General features: G+C 40.6%; 1 protein-coding gene and 1 long non-coding RNA gene across 3 annotated transcripts in view; both read left to right on the forward strand.

The window, feature by feature from the left end:
• Window positions 1-4,793: 4,793 nt before the first annotated feature.
• The window catches only part of LOC143415920 (uncharacterized), a 130,379-nt gene continuing 110,781 nt past the window's right edge, over window positions 4,794-24,391 (forward strand). The window contains exons 1-4 of one of the 2 annotated variants that reach the window (XR_013096349.1): window positions 4,794-5,023; window positions 8,102-8,227; window positions 8,312-8,413; window positions 8,701-8,790. This is a non-coding gene — a long non-coding RNA (uncharacterized LOC143415920). Of the gene's footprint in view, window positions 5,024-8,101; window positions 8,228-8,311; window positions 8,414-8,700; window positions 8,791-24,391 lie in introns of those variants that run through there. The other variant, XR_013096348.1, reaches the window with a different exon arrangement.
• LOC143416060 (protein NLRC3-like) lies at window positions 13,970-17,060 on the forward strand. The gene is made up of 3 exons (XM_076881429.1): window positions 13,970-15,278; window positions 16,472-16,645; window positions 16,859-17,060. Exons 1-3 carry the CDS (start codon window positions 14,188-14,190, stop codon window positions 17,058-17,060), a joined length of 1,467 nt encoding a protein of 488 aa, XP_076737544.1. The 5' UTR covers window positions 13,970-14,187.

Here is a 24,391-nt window from a genome sequence, read left to right on the forward strand (position 1 = left end):
TCAAATGATGTCAGATGTCATCCGTGAATGGATGCAACTGTGGATCGTTCCAATAAAATGAGGCAGTTTTGTAAGTACAAGCCCACTACAACCCATCATCAACATTTTAAATTACATTATACATCTTCACTGATATAAAGCACCACTATTTTAACCTGATTCACTTTTTCCACCCTAACAGTTCATTCCTCAAATCAAACAAGATATTTGACCCTAAAAAAATGCATCAACAAACAATTTTGTAATAAAATATTTATTCTTCAGCTTTTACAAGTGAAATCAAACAAGTGTGTTTAAGAGTGAAACCAGAGTGGAAGCTGCTCATACAGAGTCCAACCCAGGCTAAAGTAAGCTGAGTAGAGCAGCACCATCAAAGTGTCGGCTCTCTGAACACGGTGCAAGATCGCCATCTGCAGGACAAAACTAGTTTTTCTCGCCCTCCTCGTCAACATCAAGATGATGTCATCGTACAGCAACTGATTCCCTGTCCGTCTGGAACAAAGCATTTACATTAAAAAGACATTTACAGAAAATACAAACACCAACAACACATCTCATCATCACATGATATTTTATTATTTATTATATTATATATTTTTATTGTACCATCAACATCAACAAATACCAGCATATTTTCTTTGAGATTGAGTAGAGTGGACCTTTCCCTTGGTTCACTTCCTGCTCGCAGCATCAGCTGACCTCTGACTTCCTGGTTAAGGTCTCTCAGCGTTGACTGGAATATCAAATCGGACTCACACCATGTTCTTGTAATGTGGTCATGTCTGTCCGCTGTTTGAAGAGCATCTCTGGCCTAAACACAATAGGAAGAACAACAACACGGCAAAAAAAAACAACACATTTCCATATTAGATGAAGGGCACCGTAACTGGAAATGGTAACATTCATCTGATGCTGCTTTGGATTTATCTTCTGTTTTAGACCAACTTTGATCACTTCGAGCCATCTTAAGTCCGTTTGTTCTTCTCACTCACTAACATCTCGTATGATTTCAGATCCCTGCTGTTCCCCAGCTGCCCTGTAGGTTTGTGCTTTGACCTCCAGAGGGCGACAAATCAGCACAGACAGAGAGCTCCATTCAAACTTTGCTGCCATCAGGAATAATTCTTCAAATATAATCATCAGTGTTTGAGCAGTTATGATATCAGGGACAATCTAGACATGTGTGACAATACTGAACATGTCACATGACACACCTCAAACATCATGTGATCCACTCTCAGTCTGCACTTTCATTCATGACTTCAACAGGTTGAAATGAGCTTTGAAGAAACATTCAGTGAAATAAATCTTTCATGGATTCATGTGAGCAGCAGATGAACTTTACAAAGAATCAGTGGATTTATCTTCTGTTTTAGATCAACTTTGATCACTTCGAGCCATCTTAAGTCCGTTTGTTCTTCTCACTCACTAACGTCTCGTATGATTTCAGATCCCTGCTGTTCCCCAGCTGCCCTGTAGGTGGCCTCAGTGTGTCTCACACCATTTACAGATGATTACAGGTCGTTTACAGTTCAAACAGGTCCAACATAAGAAATATGCAGAAAATATCCTGCTATAACAGTTTGGGTCAAAGTGCAGATGTTCCAGATGTTCTGAGTCTGTCTGTGTTTCATGTTAACATGTAGATGTTGGACCAAAGTGAAGCTTTTTGATGTGACAGCAGGAATGTGAAGTGTAACTCTGAGCTGTAGGAAATGAAACTAAACGGACTTTTCCTCCTTTATTTATAGGAAAGTGTAGGAGAGCAACAGATGAACAAGCGTTACTGTAACAGGAAACATCAGAGGACCTTTATGTTCATCATCATCACTGTTTCCTTGTTCTGTCACAAACACACACTTCCTGCTCTCTCTCTGATGGATCTGATTGGCTGTTTCATTCACAGGAGGTCAGGGCGTCACACAAACAGCTTTAACTGCACAACGACACACTTTAAATCATCTGCAGACAAACCTGTGTGTTTGATTTATGAAGAAATAATAAAGACGTGTGTACAGCTGTCCATGAAGCAGCTTCTCACACAAACTCTGACACTTCAGCCACTTTAATTCCTGCAAAGCTGCGTAATAAAGAGCTGTGACTGCTATGAGCTGCTGATGATGACTGCATGAAGCTCTCAGCTGAAGCTTCTTTCATTTATTTTAATGTTAATGTCGCCTTTTTAAGTCTGTGTGAGGATTTTAATGACACACATTAAAGGAGCTTCTTTGATTAAAACCAAATTCATGTTGATTTTCAGCCTGAAATGATAAAAACTTTAATAATTCTGTTTATAATCATCAACCTGGAGACTAATGAAAAGTATAATAGTGAAAAAAAAAGCCTTTATTATTTGAGTAATGCCTGAATCTGCTCAGAGACGGAGACAACACAGAGGTGTTGATGACAGTTTGACATTAACTGAATTAAAAACAAAGTGCTCTTATTGTGAAAATCTGCCTCCTACTTCTTTAAATCATTTTTATGTATTTTTTAACCTCACAGTGAAACATTGAGGCATTAATCTGACACAGTTTGATCAGCAGCTGTGTTTTCACTGATGTTTCACTTTGATTTGTTCAGACTGAGCAGAGAGGATCGGTTCTCTGTGTGCGCACTGCTGAGAAACACAAGCTCATTTCTGCTGTTTCATGAAAAGTGTTATGGAGGAACAAGAAGTTCAGCCTCTAAACTCTCAGCGTGAGGACTGAGTGAAGAGTTTCAGAGCAGAGAGTTTTGGCTCACAGCTTTTAGCGTCTACACAAAGAGACGATTACGCACTTGATCTGAGAACATCTCCACCTCCTACAAACAAACTCTCCTACGAGCAGCTGTCACAACCACAACAGGCAGAAGACTGGATCCTGCTGCAGGTTAATGATTGATCTAAAGGCAGCTGACCTTTGAGCAGGAACTTGTGAGTCTTTTATTGTGTTTAATGCTCACAGTGCTGAAGCCTGCAGACACACCCACATCATATTATTTGTTCTCAGGGTTGTTCGGCGTGGTGGAGTGGGAACAGAAACTTTCTGCAGGTTAATTATTGATCAAACTAAAGTCATATTAAGGAGCTACTGGCACGGAGTCAGAGCAGAGCTCAGAAATCTGAAATATATCAAAGTATATTAAAGTTAGAGTTTAGAGAACACTGTTTGGTTAGCTGCCTCAAAGGCAGATGACTCTCAATATCACAAGATCAGGTGAAATTTCAGACCAAGGGAAAATCACTGGGATTATCTGTGAAGAGGCAGAAAAGCATAGACCTCGTCTACCTTATAGACATTTTGAAAAGGTAAGAGTGAATCTGTCTTCATTCATCTACATGGAAACATAAAACCAAAAAACAAACCAATACAACAAAATCACACCCAGTAGGGCTGGGCGATATAAACAATAAACGACAGAATCGATTAAATTTGGTCAACGATAGAGATTTTGACTATACCGCTCTATCGCGACAGCGCATGTGATGATGTCATCAAACTGCACCTGTTTTGGTCGAAAGCATCGCAGCGGTTAAAACCATTATCCTCTGCAATTATGCTGGGTGACAGTCACAGCAAAGAGATGAAGCACTTTTGAAACGCGGGGAAAGCCAAAAACTGCGCTTCCTCCACTTCCGTAACATTGATTCAATAATGTTGAATTCTCTGCAGCTGCTCTATTCCCATGTTGTGGCAGTATATTAATAACTAGCCTCGTATTGTGGATGAATGATCTCAGTTGTTCTCGTGACTGAAGTTTGGCCCGTGTACAGCATCCTGCTATGCGACTGCATTTGTCCCTGACCACCAGAATCACTCACGTTAACTTTTATCGAGTGGAAAAAGAGTTGGGGTTCATCCTCCAGCTTCACTGTGCTAATGTTATGCTAACATAGCTGTGTCGCTAGCAATCACGTAGCACAACATTATATACCAGGTAGTCCAACTTCAGTAACCCTGCAAACGCCACTGCTGTTTAGTTTTCTGTCTTCATTTATGTTGGAAGTGGTAGCAGAGCTGTTTGAATTAGTTTCAAAAATCTCAGTCAGAACATGGTATGAAATGTTTAGGTGTAAACTAGCGCGCTAACTTCCTGTTAACTTCTAACTCCGTTAAATTTAATAAATTCTGTTTTCATGGATATTAAACTTAATTGTTACATCTGCTAAAGCAGCAACGCTGATGATTTTATTAAAGATGAAAGAATTTAGACTGTTTTTAACTCTCAGTGTTCGTTTGACTTTGGGACCTGAAGCTGTCGGAGTTTTGGACCCAGATTACTTCGCGAAGCTCCTCACTACGGCAGCCGTAATGCTCTGACGATCCATCAAGCAGTGCGGCTTACCAAAGTTGTGCTAAAACATTTTTAACAGATTTCTGCAGCCAAAATCGGTTCGAGGTCACGAAGCACAACCAGAATTCATACATAAGGCACACTCTTGACTTTTGAGAAAATTAAAGGATTGTAAGTCTGCCTTATAGTGTGGAAAATACGTTATACAGAAGAAAAGAATATATCGCGATATATATCGTTACCGCACATGCTTCAAATTATACCGCGATATGGATTTTAGGCCATATTGCCCAGCCCTAACTCCCAATTTATTTACAACATTTGAAACATACAGTGTAGCTCCGTCAAAACACTCCAAGGCCAAGTGAAAGTGCTGAGAGGGAAAAGATCATGATTAATGATTTATTTAAACTCATAACTGGGTGCAGCAGCTGAGCTTTGACCTGTGAGCTGCAGCTCAAGCTTCTTTTATGGTTCAGTGTTTAATGTGTAAACTGTTTATCACTGCAGAGACGCCTACAGGCTATCTACTGTTCAAAAGTGAATTGTTATACACAGTGCAGCAGCTGACCGTTGACCTGTGAGCTTCAGCCTCTTTGCTGGTGTGAAGTGTTTAATGTGACGCAGTCTGCAGACACAGACGACTGCTGACGGAGAAGAAGCAGAGGATTTTCTCTGTTTCTACACAGACCTGGTCCAGACAGCAGAGAGCTGCAGAGTGAAGACGTTCATTGGAAGAAGCTGAGTAAGTTCAACGTCCTCTTTGAATCCTGGATCAGGAAGTGAATATTTGGTGTTTAAATAAGGTTTCTGTCTTTGACTCAGTCTGCTGTCACTTTTTAGAGAGAAAAGGAGATTTTAGATTAACTGGTGTTCCTGCTGCTCCAGCATTAAAGCACAGTATAGGTGACTGCGCTGATGCCTGTTTATAATTTCACCAAAGCTAATAAACTGTTGGCTAAATTTTCTTGTTTTCAGATGTAAACAGAGGTGAGAGGAGCAGATAATAAGGATTAAATATTATGCTGAATAACTCAATTCTGCTAGTCTGTGACGTAACTCCCAGCAGCATCGCCTCATTTCTTTGACCTTGACCTAGCTAAGCTAACATGAGTTAGCTTAGCTAGCAGAGCAGCTATCTCTGCTGTCTGTCATGTGACCGAGTCAAGTGTGTGTAGTAGACTTGTTAGCATAGCTAGCAGGCTGAAAGAAGCTAGCAAACTGTGTGAACACTTTGTAAGAGGTGAGCAGTGAAGGATAAGGAGCTCCTCCAAATGCTGATAATGCACTTAACCTGAATTTACTGCTTGTTACATTATATGTGATGTTCAGTCAAAAACAATTACTTAAATTAACATTATTATTAGTAGTAGTATTAGTATTAGTATTTGTTTATTATTCATGACATGGCTCCCTACTGTAGTGGTTTGAACAACTGATCTGTGGTTATTGTGTCCCTGCAAATTCAACAATGCGCCTCAATGCAAAGCATCAAACAAATATTTTTATTATCAAGTCCTACTGGATGAATCACCGTAGCTCTGACAGTGAAGCACACTCATTTTTATTGGTAGTCACCTTGTAAGCAATGTTCCCTCTAAGCTGCGCACTGTTGGCACGGTCTCTGCGCAGAGAAAATCTGTATTGAGCACACAAAAAGAATTCTAACCTGAATTGAAATTAAAGTAAATATGTGCCGGTGTTTTAGCAAAGCGGCTGATGTGGAGTGAAGCCACGTTAATGACAACGTGTACAACCATTGGAGATGTGAGCAGGACAGACGAACAACTGATGGAAACAGTGTGGACTTTATACCAGTTTTTAAATTGTGTTGATCGACCACGTAAAACCAGAGTTATGATAAAAATATCTGCAATGTTTGGTTTTCTTCCTGAATACTGTCGTTGTTTATATTTACTGCAGGAAGAAACGGTAAAAACTGCGTTTTATAAGGAAAACGCTCGAAAGCCTGTGAGCAAAAGCAATACCAACCCCCAGCCTTTCCTATTGGTCGAAAAATGTACCATGTCGACCAATCAAAACATGGCATTTAGTTGTTAAGAAACGGAGTGACGGCGGTGTTTTGAGATGTGAGAGATTTGAGACGTTTAGAGCAAATCTTGTGTAGTTAGTGTGTAGTTAGTGTGTAGTGTAGTCAATAGTGTTGTTGTGTGTGTCAGAACAATGAGGCGACTGCTGAGTGTTACAGGTGTTACAGCAGTGACACATCTGCTGCTGTCAGGCCTGCAGGTATCAGGCTGTTGTTCTCCTTCATCTCATAGAGGACAGGAATTATTTTTTGGAGCGGCACAAATAATTTGTGTGGCATCAGATTTGATGCAGAACAGCTGATTGTTCTGTAAATAGTTTGAAATGTTTATTTTAAAAAAAACACCTTGGCTGTAGTTTTTTGCAGTAAACAGCTGCAAAAAACTCTGTTTGCAAAACTCAGTTACTTTTTTGAAGAAGTAACTATATAATTAACTGCCCAACATTGGTCATTATTTACTGTATGTTGCAGACAGAGTTACAGACTCTCTCCCAGACCACAGACTCATAATACAAGTCAGAGCTTTATTTAAAGAAAGTTGTGTTTTCAAAATTGAAGTTCAAGTTATTTTTCCTTCCAATAGTGTTAACATGCTGCAGGTCATGAACAAGATTTTCTTTTTTAACTTTCATTGTAAGTGGGCTAAAGCAGTTAATTAAAAGTAGTTTAACAGAAATGTAAATGCTGTAAATTGATTATTTTAATAAACATGTAACTTGGATGGATTCGACGCTGGCGTGACCACAGTGCACACGTCTAATGTCGCTCACAGTGGATCGCTCAGGGAGGTTGTGTGTTCGCTCAGACAAGTGAAACATTAGAGGGAACATTGCTTGTAAGTGCAAGCTTTAAACTCTCATGGATGAGTAAAACTCATTAGAAACACTGGCGAGCAGTGAGTGAATAACAGGTCTGACAGCAGCAGCAGGGACGGTGCTGTCATAGTTTAATGTGGAGTCTGTTTGAACTCAAACACTGAAGAGCAAAGAAAAGAACTTTAATGGTTCTGGGTCCCTTTGACCAAGCACTTTGCATTTTTTGTATTATGGTTTATGGTTCTGGTTCATTTACAGTCTTATTTATGCTTCTTTGAGTTTCTTATACTTCCTGTTTAGTTCCTTGATGATTAGATTCCCTCTGTGTCTCTGTGTGTCTCTGTGTGTGTTTGTGTGTGTTTGTGTGTGTTTGTGTGAGGCCTGGTGCTCCATTCTATATTTCCTCAGCCTGTCATGTCTCTCTTGTCTCCTCTTTCCCTCGCTCACTCTCGTCTGCCTTTCCTCCACTCCTCTGTCAAGCTCACGTGTCAGTGTTGTGTTCCTTTGTTTGCTGTTTTATTGTGAAAGTCTTGCATTCTTTGTTCAGTGTGTTTCATTTTTCCTGTGAAGGTTCTCAGTCATCCAGGTCATCATAGTTTAAGGAGCTTGGAAAGAAAAGCATCTGGACTTCTATAAGTTGCTTGAAGATGTTTCGCCGTTATATTTGGGTCCTACCCTGTCTGCATTATGCAGCTAGTTCAAGACCAACATTTTTCTAGTTTCCCAAACAGTGAATCAGTGTGTGTCAGTGAATGCATCGTGTGTGCTTCAGGCTCCATCTAGTGGACTGATAGCAGAGCAGCTGATGGCAGCTTCCTCTGCCTCACACTGCTGTCTGACTGCATCCAGCTGACACTGAGATGAAGCAGGAAAGAAGCAGCTGATATTTGGACAGCACACATGATGAAAGGAGGATTTCAGCTGATGTGCACATGAATGATTTGTGTTTCCTCTGCAGGTAGAAAGTGTGTGTGAGCTGATGTGAATTGAGCAGCATGGATCAGTGTGAGGACAGAGAGGAGGGAGTCCCTCCCTCTAAAAGCACTCTGTGTGGGGAACATGAGAGCCAGACCAAAGCTCAGAGGTGAGATGACCATCTCTAACTGTCCATGACTCTTCTCCATGTCACAGCTCAGCACTCACATCACTGCTGCATCATTATTCACAGGAACCAGCCTGGACCTCCACCCAGCTCTGTGTCCTTACAGAGTGACGCGTCTAAAGATCGTCCCATTTATTTTAAATCCCAGCCTGTGTCTGCTGCAGAGAGGTGAGCTGTTAGCAACATGAACTCTTTGATGTCAGTTTATCTGATTTAAATGAACTGTTTGATGTTTCCTGGTCTCTAAACTGCATCTCAAAGGAAGTCACTGAACCTTTATTCCTTATTTCTATCAAACATGTCCAACATTTAAACTCCTGCTGCTCACAGTGGGACCATCAATAGTCCTGCACAGTGTAAATGACCCCTGGGTGGCGCTCTGTTCTTACACTGTGAAACACTACTTTGGAGTTTCCTTCTGCTCATTCTCAAAACACATTTTTCTTCTCTGACAGGATCCATGGGAGACCTGCTGGGCCTGAACCTGGACCCAGCTGTGTGTCCTTAAGGAGTGACCGGTCTAAAGGTCGTCTCGTTGATTTTAAAGTCCAGCCTGTGTCTGCTGCAGAGAGGTGAGCTGTTAGTAACATGAACTCTTTGATTTAACTGCTTGATGTTGTTGGATATAAACTACAAACACGTCGTTCCCTCAGTCCCATTTAAACTGTCTTTTAAAACAAGCCTTTGGTTTCTAAACAACTGAAAACCCACTTCAGCAAACAGGAAGTGATCAGAGCGTCCGTCCACTTCCTGTCAGGCCCTGCAAACATTTCATATTGAAGAAAAGTAGTTGACATCTCACATTTTTACTCCACCACATTCAACCATTGTGACATTTTACAGCATGAAACTCTTGTCACATGACTCCTGTTATGTTATAGAGTCATGTGACCACCAGGGAGGGATTTGTATGGATGAAACACATTCAAATCAATCTGATTCATCAATGGAAACATTTTTGGTGTAAATGCAGCAACACTGAAAATGCTGAAGATAAAAACACAACAGATGAAATATGAACAAATCGAGGCTTTGAATACACGTGTGTGTGTTTGAGACACAGAGATAAATGGATTGTGTGTCTGTCCTATTGCTGCGTGAGGGTTTTATTGTAGATTTTGTGCGTGTACACTTTTGACCACGAAGGTGTTGAAAGGGCGTAAAACAGTTGGAGGCACAAGAGTGAACACTAGTGCTGTCAGTAGATTAAAAATGACTAATTAATGACACAATCTTCTGTCATTAATCCTGATTAATCACAATTACTTGATCAATAGCTGCAGTTACATTTTTCCAACTTTATATTTAAGCCTGTAACAGACGTTTACACCATATAATGAAGTCAATGCAGAATAAACACAAAGAATGTTAAACGCTTCAATTCAAAGAGACTTTGAATAGTTTTCAGTCTTTAACTCAGCTTCTCTGCTGTAAATACAACTTTGTAACAAACATATATACTAAAAGCTAAGTGTGCACTAATATATAATAATATATAATCTATATTACTGCTGTTAATGAAAATGTTTAATCAGACTCATCACAGGGTTACTGTGGATTCATTTGGATTAATCACCATTAAACATCATTTTTAATGTAAACGAATCAAAGTTCATTTCATGAGCAAACAGACTCGAGAGAAAAGGGCAAATTTACACACTTAACATGTTTATTGAACATGTAAACATTGATTAACCTCCTGAATGAGCCGACCCCCCCAGGGACAGTCCTGCATGCTAATGATGGGCTCTGCTCTGTACCTGCAGGATTCTGTCAGCCACAAACTCCTCAGCTGATCCTGAATCTGAGCCCATCTGTCAAACCATCATTTTCTTCACAGGTCTGTGGAGGTGGCACTGATCCTGCAGCAGTCTAACACTCTCTGTCACTCTTCTTCAAGTCTTTGACACGAGGAACCAAAACTATGTTATTAACAACACTAACAGGTCTGCAGTTTGTCCACTTGGCAGTTGTGTCATCAGTACTTTGCATTGTTGTGATATTTTAAGCTGGAAGTGCTTCGGTGAAAAGAAAATTCCTTCTGTCACAATGTGCAGAATCCTTCATGTTGGTCGGCTGGTCCGTCTTGTTATTTTTTTAATGCTCAAACTTTCCATCGGGAGGTCAGTGTGTGTTTGTCATCTTCCATATTGAGCTGATTGGTTCAGCTGCCGTCACTAACAGATGTGCTGCACATCTGCACGTGTGCAAAGGTAACTCTACTCGGACAAACTGCTCGAAGTGCGTTGATAGAAACATTTCAGGGATGTTGAGTCGTTCTGCTCTCCAGATGTGTCGTGTTAAAGGTTTTTATCATGTTAATCATGATAACAGATGAACCCCTAACCCTAACCCTACATGTTAATTTTGACAGCACTGGTAACTCCTTTTTAATGTTCTTCTGTCAGATCATTGATTAGACTCGACTCCAAATACGAGACTCAGAAAACTCAAATGAAAACTCAAATCAAAGCAATGAGAAAAGGACTTCTTGTGTTAGAATGAAAACATATGGAAGTGGTCAGGTTTCAAACACTCGATGAATCTACTGCACAGTTACATTCAGGGACCTTTGGCCTCCTGAGAGCATTAGTTGATGGTTCATCACAGTTTTCTCAAAGTTTCCTCTGAGCTTCTGCAGCATCATCACTTCCATCATTGATGAAAGAAAGTTCATAGAAAACAGAAAATATATCTTCAGAATCTGAGAGTCTAAAACTTGACAGACTTGATTCAGATGAAGTTATTTGAGCAGAAACTCCTGGATCGTTATCCTGTGTTGATCTAATCCTTCATGGTTCCTCCACAGAGTGGAGCAGCAGAGCTCAGAGGTTCCCAGTGGTCAGTCTGCCCAGCAGCATCAAACACAGCTGGACTCCATATTTATGGTCTGTACATGTACAACAACTACTTTATTATTAATAATAATGCATTTATTTATAGGTCCCTTTCAGAACACCAAGGACTCTGTGGACTAAATGACCAAAAGAAACAAACTTTGAAATCAGACGGTGCAAATGTGATCACAGGGAAACGTTTTAAACATCGAGGCTTTAAACAAAAACCAAAGTGAAACAGTTTGTAGTCGAGATCAGTGGGAATGAAGCTGAATAACTGTTTCTTCAATAACTTTGAGCTCTTAAAAAAACAAAAACTAGCTGAAAGTCTGGCTGCTCTTATGAAAAGTACAGAGAAATTATGGGTCGCTCAACACTTGTGCACAATATAGGAGTTTAAATAAATCTGAAGAATAACTCAAAGTCCTACAATCATACTGATAAAGTCATCTACAGCTAACTATCCAAGTGGATTTGTTTAAGACAGCTCCATCTGCTGGTGGCCCTCTGCAGGTGCATGAAAGGGGCGTGTTTATAGTGAAAGTAGTAGAGAAAGTAAACCCCACGGGAAGGAGGAGGACTCTCAGCAGCTTCCAGCTCATATTCAGACATTTGACTTCTCACTGAAAGCAGCAAGTTTGAGTGTCTGTACCTTAGTTAGAAGAGATAACATGTCAGTAGTAATTAGAGTTGATTGAGCAATGCTGTCCTTATAATGTAGTTTATGATTTTTATACATCTTTTTATGGACAAGTCCAGTTTTTCTGTAGAGCCTCTCAAGTTGGTGACAGCAGCAGTGGAAGTTCACGTGTAAACCAGAGCAGCAAATCAGGTCCAAATGTGTTGTTCACAGTGAGTGGGATCATCATTGGCTGCTATGTTAACCTCCTGCAGCAGGATGTCTTTGGTCAGAGAATGGATAGATCACTAAGTCATTGTTGAGTTTAGGGAGACAGTAGACAGTTGGAGGAGGTTCAGCCAGTTGACACACAGTAGATAAAATAACTGAAGGCAGGAGCAGACACCTGTATGACTTTCCACCTCTCACATAGATTATTTCCCTGGGCAGCGCCACAGGGCTGGTAGATGTAAACAAAGCTGGAGGAGAGGATTGATTCATCTGAGAAAAGTCACAGAGTTGTGTCTTGATGCTCAATCATCCAGGTACGTAAATCCCAAAAAGCTTGATTCTGTTCATCTGGATGTTTTCAGTGGGAGAAACGTTTCATCATCATCAGGTGACTTCTTCAGTCTCAGCTGACTGCAGGTTTCAATCTTATAAACAGGACATTTGTATGACTGAAACCAGCCCACTGAAGGAACAATGGGCTGGGAGGTCAGTTCATTGATCATTGGTACGCATATTGTCAGGACCATTGATCAATGGTTGTTGATCAATGGTCATGAGTCCAGTTCACAGAGAGCTGGGGAATGGCTGCAATCACAGCATGTAAGATGGTGACAGTTGTACCCTTAGGCCCCTCCTCCATTCAGAGATGGTCTTTCCTTTTCACATAAATGGCCTCCTTGACTCCGCCCTCAAACCAGCGTTCACATTTACTCAGGACCTTCTTGATGTGAAGTTCTTCTGCTTCGCTGGCTGCTGTGTCTGTGGGGATGGTGTTTGTTCTGTGTTGTAGTGTCCTGATGACGCCCAGTTTGTGCTCCAGTGGATGATGAGAGTCAAACCTTAAATACTGATCTGTATGCGTAAACAGAGTGAACCTTTAAGACCAGTTGTCTGTACGATCAACTCAGTCACCTGAAACATCTCCAAGTTTCTGGCTTTGATCATCAACCTGTTGGTAGTTCAGCTCTGAACACCAGTGAAATGTTTCTCCCACTGAAATCGCTGCATTCATATGAACAGCATCAACGTTTTGGGATCGTGGAGTTGTGGACAAAGTCTCAGTTAATCAGATAAAGTCAAACCTATAATTGGTAAAGAGTTCGCGGATGATATGCCCCTTGATCGTAAAGAAGTGGATGTTGTGTGGACTAAAGTTCAGAGTGGTGGGTCATTCATAAATATTCTGTTCCAGCTGCTGGAGGACAACATCATCACTTTTGTGAAGAACGAGCTGAAGAAGATCCAGAAGGCTCTGAATCCAAATAAGCCCCAGTGCTTGGAGTTTCAGAGGGAGGATGATGAGCAGAGGAGAAACAGCAGAGAGGCATTTGTGAAGATCACAGTGGACTTCCTGAGGAGAATGAAGCAGGAGGAGCTGGCTGACCGTCTGCAGAGACGTAAGAGGATTTATCTAAAGATTTAAGCTGCTGGATAAATGAGAGACTTGTGACACCAGTGTGTTCAGTCATTTCTCAGTGGGTCAGAAATTGTCATCAGCATTTTGTAAAATATGATTGTTAAAGTTGTATTTTTATTATTATTATTCATAACTTCCAGCTGCTGTTTGTCATCGTAACCTTAAATCCACCCTGAAGAAGAAGTTCCAGTGTGTGTTTGAGGGCATCGCTAAAGCAGGAAACCCAACCCTCCTGAATCAGATCTACACAGAGCTCTACATCACAGAGGGAGGGACTGCAGAGGTCAATGATGAACATGAGGTCAGACAGATTGAAACAGCATCCAGGAAACCAGACAGACCAGAAACAACCATCAGACAAGAAGACATCTTTAAAGACTCACCTGGAAGAGATGAACCAATCAGAACAGTGCTGACAAAGGGAGTGGCTGGCATTGGGAAAACAGTCTTAACACAGAAATACAGCCTGGACTGGGCTGAAGACAAAGCCAACCAGGACATCCAGTTCATATTTCCATTCACTTTCAGAGAGCTGAATGTGCTGAAAGAGGAAAAGTTCAGCTTGGTGGGACTTGTTCATCACTTCTTTACTGAAACCAAAGAAGCAGGAATCTGCAGCTTTGAAGACTTCCAGGTTGTGTTCATCTTTGATGGTCTGGATGAGTGTCGACTTCCTCTGGACTTCCACAAAACTACAATCCTAACTGACCCTAGAAAGTCCACCTCAGTGGATGTGCTGCTGATAAACCTCATCAGGGGGAAACTGCTTCCCTCTGCTCGCCTCTGGATAACCACACGACCTGCAGCAGCCAATCAGATCCCTCCTGACTGTGTTGGCATGGTGACAGAGGTCAGAGGGTTCACTGACCCACAGAAGGAGGAGTACTTCAGGAAGAGATTCAGAGATGAGGAGCAGGCCAGCAGCATCATCTCCCACATCAAGACATCACGAAGCCTCCACATCATGTGTCACATCCCAGTCTTCTGCTGGATCACTGCTACAGTTCTGGAGGATGTGCTGGAAACCAGAGAGGGAGGACAGCTGCCCAAGACCCTGACTGAGATGTACATCCACTTCCTGGTGGTTCAGGCCAAAGTGAAGAAGGTCAAGTATGATGGAGGAACTGAGACAGATCCACACTGGAATAAAAAGAACAGGAAGATGATTAAGTCTCTGGGAAAACTGGCTTTTGATCAGCTGGAGAAAGGAAACCTGATCTTCTATGAATCAGATCTGACAGAGTGTGGCATCGATATCAGAGCAGCCTCAGTGTACTCAGGAGTGTTCACACAGATCTTTAAAGAGGAGAGAGGACTGTACCAGGACAAGGTGTTCTGCTTCATCCATCTGAGTGTTCAGGAGTTGCTGGCTGCTCTTCATGTCCATCTGACCTTCAGCAACTCTGGACTCAATCTGCTGGAACAACAACAAACAACATCCAAGAAGTCTGAAACAGGAGAATCTGCAAAGAAACACTTCTACCAGAGTGCTGTGGACAAGGCCTTACAGAGTCCAAATGGACACCTGGACTTGTTCCTCCGCTTCCTCCTGGGTCTTTCCCTGCAGACCAATCAGACTCTCCTACGAGCCCTGATGACACAGACAGGAAGTAGCTCACTGACCAATCAGGAAACAGTCCAGTACATCAAGAAGAAGCTCAGTGAGAATCTGTCTGCAGAGAAAAGCATCAATCTGATCCACTGTCTGAATGAACTGAATGATCGTTCTCTAGTGGAGGAGATCCAACAATACAGGACTTCAGGAAGTCTCTCCACAGGTAAACTGTCTCCTGCTCAGTGCTCAGCTCTGACCTTCATCTTACTGTCATCAGAAGAAGATCTGGATGAGTTTGACTTCAAGAAATACTCTGCTTCAGAGGAGGCTCTTCTGAGAATGCTGCCAGTGGTCAAAGCCTCCAACAAAGCTCTGTGAGTAAATCTGTTGTCATCGCTTCATTGTTAAAATCATGGGAAATAAATCAGAAATGCTGAGTTCAAAGAGCACTGTAACATTTTTTTAAAATAGTAAATTAAATGATCATCAGTCACTCGGTAAATATATAGTAGTTTTAATGTTTCACTCCAGCATTTCTAAAACACACTTTGTTCTGTAACTCTTATCAAAGGACAATCCAGACCCAGCCTATAAGAACATGAGCTCTGATGCTTCAGCCCCTCTGACAGGTTTATTATCCTCAGCTTGTTCACTTGTCTCCAACTCCAGGAGTTTGGTTGTTTTATTCTAAAGCACAAACTTAACCTGCCAGACTTCACCTACATCTTTTTCTGATGTTCATAATTTAAGTTCAAGTTTGTATCTCACTTTCAGTGCACACCCTCCCTTTTTAAATATAAATCTCTGCTGTGCTGTCATGTTTTCATCCTGTATGGAGGGAGAAACTCGGTCTTCATTACTGAAATTGCCTCTAAGGTCGTGTTTCTTGTCAGTAACCATATGTAACTGTAAGGCTTCCATAACCAGTGTTATCACAGAATTACAGTGGGTTCACTCTGGGTCCTCTACAGTTTCCTCCCACTGTCCACAGACATGCAGTTAGGTTACCTGGTGATCTAAACTTCATGCAGGTGTGAGTGAGAGTGGTTGTCTGTCCCTCTGTGGGTTTAGTGGAAGAGACTGGATGGATCTCTGCTTTGTCTTTGATATATGCTGACAGCAAACATTCTCCATGAAGTCTGCATTTCAGCTCATCTCCTTTATACACACCTTTAACAGGAAGAGTTTTATACAGCTAGTGTTTAAAATCAAGTGTTATTCACAATACACAGGTAATGAGCATGATTATTGAATTACTAAAATTTTCTAAAATAATTGTTTTAGTTAATATTGTATGACAGTGTACACAGAATTATTAGCTCAGTAGGCAGAGTGGTCGCCCCATGATCATAAGGTCAGGGGTCGAATCCACCGAATAGCTACCTTGTGGTACCCCTGAGCAAGGTACCATCAAGGTACCAATCATGTGCACTGGACTGGTAGCACTCATAGTCTCATAGGTTTAAATAAATTTTAAAAAAAAAGGGTTCAACATATAAACAAATTTAATTTGATCACATATATTGTTTGTTTTTTTTTGTTTTTGTTTTTTCCCTTTCTCTCTCAGACTGAGCAGCTGTAACGTCTCAGAGAAAGGCTGTGAAAATCTGTTGTCAGTGGTCAGCTCCCAGTCCTGTAGTCTGAGAGAGCTGGACCTGAGTACCAACAGCCTGAAGGCTTCAGCAGTAAAGCTTCTGTCTGCTGCAGTGGAGAGTCCACATGCCAAACTGAATGTTCTGAGGTCAGATCAATTTGTATTCTGTTTAGTTCTGTTTGTTTATGTGTTTGATGTTTGTTTTTGTTTATGTCTTTATCCAGTTATCCTTGTTTCATAGCATTTTTATTCATTTCAAAGTTAAACAGAAGTTTTACTAACCTGCTCAGCACAAGTCAATAAGCTATTGCACCTTGATTACACTTTAACAACAATCTTTATTCATGTTTTTATCTTCAGACTTAACATCTGTGAACTCTCAGAGGAAAACTGTGAAGCTCTGTCCTCAGTTCTCAGCTCGCAGTCCTCTAGTCTGACAGAGCTGGACCTGAGTATCAGAATGCTACAGGATTCAGGAGTGAAGCTTCTGTCTGCTGGACTACAACGTTTAAACTGTAAACTGAATACTCTGAGGTCAGATCAGAAAACATTTAGTTTTTAGAATTATTAATTAAAGTTCATACATATGATGTTGTATCTTAGTATGTTTATGTTTCCTTTAAAAAATAGAAAGTCAACATTTAATGTTGTGAAATGTATTAACAAACTCTACATGAGTACTTGTTTTATAGATTGTCTTTTATTTTTCAGACTGGGTGGCTGTAACCTGTCAGAGAGAAGCTGTGAAGCTCTGTCCTCAGTCCTCAGCTCCCAGTCCTCCAGTCTGAGAGAGCTGGACCTGAGTAACTCTGACCTGCAGGATTCAGGAGTGAAGCTTCTGTCCGCTGGACTAAAGAGTTCACAGTGTGCAGTGGAAACTCTCAGGTCAGGATTCAAACTTTTCCACAGATGATCATTTGAAATGTGAATTATATTATTGTATAAACAGGTAACTTTTACAGCTGTCAAGTGAACTTTTATTTACATTTGAGTGGATAATTGGACTCTGAATTACTAAAAGTTGTTATAGTCATGTCTTTGTTTATTTAAAAAAATACTTCATGTACTGCCTAATTTAAAGATTTATGCACCTTAGGGCCCATAATATATATATTTGATTTCTTTGTGAATGAAATTAGGAGGATATTGGCGACTGCTGATTGGCTCGCTGTTTGTTTTTTATTCACAGTACTTAATTTTAAAGGCTGATTTCTCAAAATGAGATGTTTATCTTTTCTTCTACAACACGTGGAGCCACCAAATCTTCTTGCTTGATTTATTCATTACAGTTTGATTTAAAGAATATTAGACTCGTAACATAATAAATATATTTATTTCACTTCTTCTTGAGAGAAAGAAAGGGATGACTGGGTGAGCTCCAGTGGTTCATCCCAGCAGAGAGAGCGGCACACTGGGCTGCAAATGATCACAGTAGTAATGGCCATAGTTTGATAAAACAGGCAGTCTTACCCTGTAGATAATACAGGGTTCTGGTGCCGATGTGGGGGAGGGGAGTCGCCCGGTACTAACTACATACTACTAACTACCTCATCCAGATGTCTTCCCTACTAAACCTGATAAGAAGTAACTGCAGTAGCCTTATAGGTCAAATCAGTTTCACCTGTTAAAGTTAGCTCCACTATTAATTAGGGGTGGGGGAAAAAATCGATACTGTGTAGTATCGTGATATTTTGTTTGCTAATAATGTATCGATACAGGGACAGCAGAAATCGATATTTTGTTACAAACAATTTTTTCTCTGAAGTCAACATGCTCTGGAGTCAGAGCATGTTGACTTCAGAGCATGTTGATCCTTTTTCTGAGCAACAATCCTGACATTCCTTCACTGTCCAAATGTGTTTAACTTTTTTTTTGGCAGCAATAAACATGACAGTTTACTTATTTTAATTTAAGACATGTTTAATTTTAATTAAGTTTGAAACTTTTTTATTTAATGTAAAATTATATATTTTTTTAAATTTACTTTCAAATTCTTCAGTTGCTGAAGGGGCTGCATAGTTTTCATAAATTGCATAGTTCAGAATAGCTATAATTGTACCAGATGGTTGCATTCAGTTAAGTTGGACTAGACTGTAATACAAACCGTTCAGTTTGTCAACAATAAAACTGACTGAAATGAGAGAAAGACTGAGTGTGAGACTTTGATATTAGATAAAATGAATATTGATAAAGTTTACCTTTATGTGCAGAATTTAAATATCGCAAAATATTTTAAAAAATCGCAATAATATCGTATCGTGCGTTAAGTATTGTGATAATATCGTATCGCGAGTTGTATGGTGATTCCCACCTCTACTATTAATGGTGTCACTTGTTATTTCTGGGATGAGTTTAGTAGCCTGAACAGCTGCTTAAAGGAAAGTAATTAAATAATAAAAATAACCTAAGTCCGGGGGAACCTGCAAGAGCTGTTTGCACAAAGAATAATGCTCAGACTTTGAGGTTTTATCGTTTTACACAAGGTTTAAAAATGAATGTCCACAATTGAATTGCAGAAATTGTTATTGAGCTAATACTGATGTAGTTGTTATCTTTGGTAAGGAGAGGTTGGAGGAAGGATGAGCACAGTCAGGCCTAAAGATGCTCTTAATAATAATAATGGATTGCATTTATATAGCGCTTTTCGAGACCCTCAAAGACCCTTTACAATCCCACTACAGGGAGTGCAGAATTATTAGGCAAGTTGTATTTTTGAGGAATAATTTTATTATTGAACAACAACCATGTTCTCAATGAACCCAAAAAACTCATTAATATCAAAGCTGAATGTTTTTGGAAGTAGTTTTTAGTTTGTTTTTAGTTTTAGCTATTTTAGGGGGATATCTGTGTGTGCAGGTGACTATTACTGTGCAGAATTATTAGGCAACTTAACAAAAAACAAATATATACCCATTTCAATTATTTATTTTTACCAGTGACACCAATATAACATCTCCACATTCACAAATATACATTTCTGACATTCAAAAACAAAACAAAAACAAATCAGCGACCAATATAGCCACCTTTCTTTGCAAGGACACTCAAAAGCCTGCCATCCATGGATTCTGTCAGTGTTTTGATCTGTTCACCATCAACATTGCGTGCAGCAGCAACCACAGCCTCCCAGACACTGTTCAGAGAGGTGTACTGTTTTCCCTCCTTGTAAATCTCACATTTGATGATGGACCACAGGTTCTCAATGGGGTTCAGATCAGGTGAACAAGGAGGCCATGTCATTAGTTTTTCTTCTTTTATACCCTTTCTTGCCAGCCACGCTGTGGAGTACTTGGACGCGTGTGATGGAGCATTGTCCTGCATGAAAATCATGTTTTTCTTGAAGGATGCAGACTTCTTCCTGTACCACTGCTTGAAGAAGGTGTCTTCCAGAAACTGGCAGTAGGACTGGGAGTTGAGCTTGACTCCATCCTCAACCCGAAAAGGCCCCACAAGCTCATCTTTGATGATACCAGCCCAAACCAGTACTCCACCTCCACCTTGCTGGCGTCTGAGTGGGACTGGAGCTCTCTGCCCTTTACCAATCCAGCCACGGGCCCATCCATCTGGCCCATCAAGACTCACTCTCATTTCATCAGTCCATAAAACCTTAGAAAAACCAGTCTTGAGATATTTCTTGGCCCAGTCTTGACGTTTCAACTTGTGTGTCTTGTTCAGTGGTGGTCGTCTTTCAGCCTTTCTTACCTTGGCCATGTCTCTGAGTATTGCACACCTTGTGCTCTTGGGCACTCCAGTGATGTTGCAGCTCCAAAATATGGCCAAACTGGTGGCAAGTGGCATCTTGGCAGCTGCACGCTTGACTTTTCTCAGTTCATGGGCAGTTATTTTGCGCCTTGGTTTTTCCACACGCTTCTTGCGACCCTGTTGACTATTTTGAATGAAACGCTTGATTGTTCGATGATCACGCTTCAGAAGCTTTGCAATTTTGAGACTGCTGCATCCCTCTGCAAGATATCTCACTGTTTTTGACTTTTCTGAGCCTGTCAAGTCCTTCTTTTGACCCATTTTGCCAAAGGAAAGGACGTTGCCTAATAATTATGCACACCTGATATAGGGTGTTGATGTCATTAGACCACACCCCTTCTCATTACAGAGATGCACATCACCTAATATGCTTAATTGGTAGTAGGCTTTCGAGCCTATACAGCTTGGAGTAAGACAACATGCATGAAGAGGATGATGTGGACAAAATACTCATTTGCCTAATAATTCTGCACTCCCTGTATTCATTCACTCTCACATTCACACACTGGTGGAGGTAAGCTACAGTTGTAGTGGTAGGTTAGGTTTTGCCCAAGGACAAAATGACCAAGACAGAGAGAGCTGGCTCATCAGACAGACAAGCTCATCTTGTAACCTACTGGTTCGCTGGTCAGCACACCAGCTGACTAGCGAACCGGCTATCTAGCACACCAGCTAACTAGCACACCGGCTAAATAGCAAATCAGCTAACTAGCAGACCAGCTAACGGCAGCCACAAGCTGAAGGACGATTAAATGTAGTGGAGATATCAGAGATGACACTGGTGTGTCCGATTCACTCTTTAGCACTCTGGTCACTCCGGTGTGTCAGCCAGAACACCACTGAAGGCCAAATGATCCCAGCATGTGGAATAAAGAGCTTAAGGTTTGGTTTGAGACACTTTATTCTTTCACTGATTGATTCTTGCGGCTGTGATCATGTGTGTGGTTTCTTACAAAAAGGAAGTACACAATACAAATACATGACAAATAAGATGAATAGATAAGTTACATATCCAGTTATATGTACGTACATCAGTATAGCTAATATAACCATATATAAGGTCAAAGATCACAGTACTATAATGCAGTAATGTTAAACACAAAGGTGTATATCTACATAAATCTGTCCTATCAGTGATCAGGGTACTGTAGTATACTTCCACTACATAAACTATAGAAACTAAACGACATTAGTGTGACTTTAAGTTACCATCAGTACAGACGAACTGATGGTAGCTGTACAAAATAAAGGCATTGCAATTATTGTGAAGGGCTTCCGGTTAAACTAAGATCAGCTGATCACCTCATAACAAATTGTTTGCTATAGAACGCAGCTCCCACTCTTCATTAATATCATGTACTGTAACTCCCAAGTAACCATGGTTACCCAGCCACGCCCAGTAGTCTCCAGAGAGACCAACAGCTGGTGCACGTTGTAACGCCGTGGCTTTCATAGTCTCTCCTTTTTCTACAGCTCATGTGTTCTTCTTGTGATGGTGCGTCTTGAGGGAGGCTCATACATGCCGTCATTTGTTGATCCTAAGAACGTTCCTCAGACCGACTTCTTCAACAACACTAATCGGCCTGCAGTTTGTAGCTACTCACTTCACTGTGGTGTTTGTTAGCTTGTCTTTCTTTGGTTTTATCCTGACTCCTCCCACAAGCTGATCCTACGTAGTCTGCCCAAGCCTCCCACCTCTGTTTGTTTGGGTGGTTTGTTTGCTGCCATCAACAGCGTGTAATGCATTTAAGTGATACTTCAGACATGAAGTACTGCGACAATAAAAAACTCAACTTTGCTTAAAAATAACTTTAGTTGTATCAACACTGCCCTCTGGAATAATTAGACTTTGGTGACAAACTGATGTGATCTCCATGTTTCCTTTGTTGGACTGTGGGCGAGTGTCAGAACTGAATGTACTGAGTAACATGTGGAGTTTAAATATGTGTCAGTTCCAGTTTTAGAGCTCTAAAGTGCAGCTATCATGTTAGGAATATGTTAGGAATAGACAGGAACACTGAGCACACTGAGGTCAAATCTTTATTTATCCAGTTCATCTGTAGGCTGAGCTCAGTCCATCCATTTAGTGAAATGATGTTTAAAGGTCTCCTTGTTCTGTGAGCGTGCACAGATCCTGAAGCAGAAAGCCTGGGTTAACAGAGAAATGATCATCACTGTGATGATGCTCACCATCTCTGACTGGGATTTGAGGTTTTGTCAAAGCAGCAAAGAAAGCCTGGCTATGTTGGACTGGGTGTGGAAGCAGCTCCCAGTTTGAGTTCAGGAGACAGACACCCTCTCTACTTTGACGATCAGCTTCAAACTTTCCTTTTTGATAAAACTTATAGTTAGAGCTGGATCAGGTGACCCTGAACCATCACTTAGTTATGCTGCTATAGAGATGGATAACAGATGGATTGTTGTTTTGTGTGTCTGCAGTCTGTCAGGCTGTCTGATCACAGAGGAAGGCTGTACTTCTCTGGCCTCAGCTCTGACCTCCAACCCCTCCCATCTGAGAGAGCTGGACCTGAGCTACAATCATCCAGGTCCCTCAGGAATGAAGCTTCTGTCGGCTGGACTGAAGGATCCAGGCTGGAGACTGGACACTCTCAGGTATGGAGAGAATGTCTGATATAGGAGGAAGAGCTGGAATCATTTCCTGTGTCTTTCACTCACTTCCTGTTTGTTTCCTGCAGATGAGACATGAACAATCACACATGCAGGAATATTTTCAGGGACAGACACACTAGTCTAGCTGGATAGTACATGGATATTTATGTAGGGGGTCTTCAAGGAGTCTGTTTGCAGGAACATTAATGATAACTGATAAGTCATGTTGAGAGTTTCATTAAAAGTACAGTTAGGTAATATTTGGACAGAGACAACATTTTGTAACTTTAGATACAAGTATCAGCCATGTGTGTGTTTCCCATGCTGTATGTCCACAGTCACAGTGACAGTCAGTGACACTGACAGAAGGATGAAACAAGGCTGTGAATCATTTCAGTCTGTGTGTGTGACAAAGAGGCAGACAGGAGCAGCTAACATTTGGAAATGGAAGCTTACTGGAAACACTACATTCACAGCTGAATTCACAATAGATTTGTTCTCAAGTGCACATTTAGCAGCTAATGCTAATACTGTTTTCCCTTTGCTTTCTACAGCAGCTATTGCTAAGTAGGCCACTTTGCTCCGCTAAGGATTTGTGTGACCATGATGGAGACTCTGATAAGCTAATGCTGCTAAGCTAATGCTGTTTATGGGCCCTGTTAGAATCAATATTTCATTCTCATTCTGTTGTTTGAGAACAATATTAACGTTTCACATCATTATAACACAAGAGAAAAGGGTATTGGCATTAGCTACTAGTGCTTATTCACCTCAAATTACCTTTAGCTGCTAATGGCAGCCTACTTAGCATTAACTCCTCACTAATATAATGCTAATTTACATCAAATTAGCATTAACTGCTCATATTGTTATAAGGAAAGAGAAAACGGTATTAGCATTTGCTGCTAATAATTATTCACCCCTAATTAGAATAAGCCGCTAAAAGCAGCCAACTTAGCATTAATTCCTCACTTTGTTGTTACCCAACGGAAAAGAGTATTAGTATTAGCTACTATCATTTTTAATAAGTAAGAGAAAACAGTATTAGCAGTAGCGCATAATGCTAATTCACGTCAACGTAGTATTAGTTAATAATGGCAGCCTACTTAGCATTAACTGCTCACTAATATAATGCTAATTCGCATCAAATTAGCATTAGCTGCTCAAGTTGTTATAAGGAAAAAGAGAAAACGGTATTAGTATTAGCTGCTAATAATTATTCACCCCTAATTAGAGTTAGCCCCTAATGGCAGTCTACTTAGCATTAACTCCTGACATTGTTATAATGCAGGGGAAAAGAGTTACCATTATCGGATAATGCTAATTCTCATCAAATTAGCATTAGTTAATAACGGTAGACTTCATATCATTAGCTGCTGTCATTCTTACAAAGCAAACAGTATGAGCATTAGCTGTTAATCCTTTTTCATCTAAAATTAGAATTAGCCACTAATGGCGTATTGTTAAAAAGTAAGAAAAAACATTGTTAGCATAAGCGGATAATGCTAATTCATCTCAAAT

The sequence above is a fragment of the Maylandia zebra genome, unplaced genomic scaffold, assembly GCF_041146795.1.
Source record: "Maylandia zebra isolate NMK-2024a unplaced genomic scaffold, Mzebra_GT3a scaffold11, whole genome shotgun sequence".
NCBI lineage: Eukaryota > Metazoa > Chordata > Actinopteri > Cichliformes > Cichlidae > Maylandia > Maylandia zebra.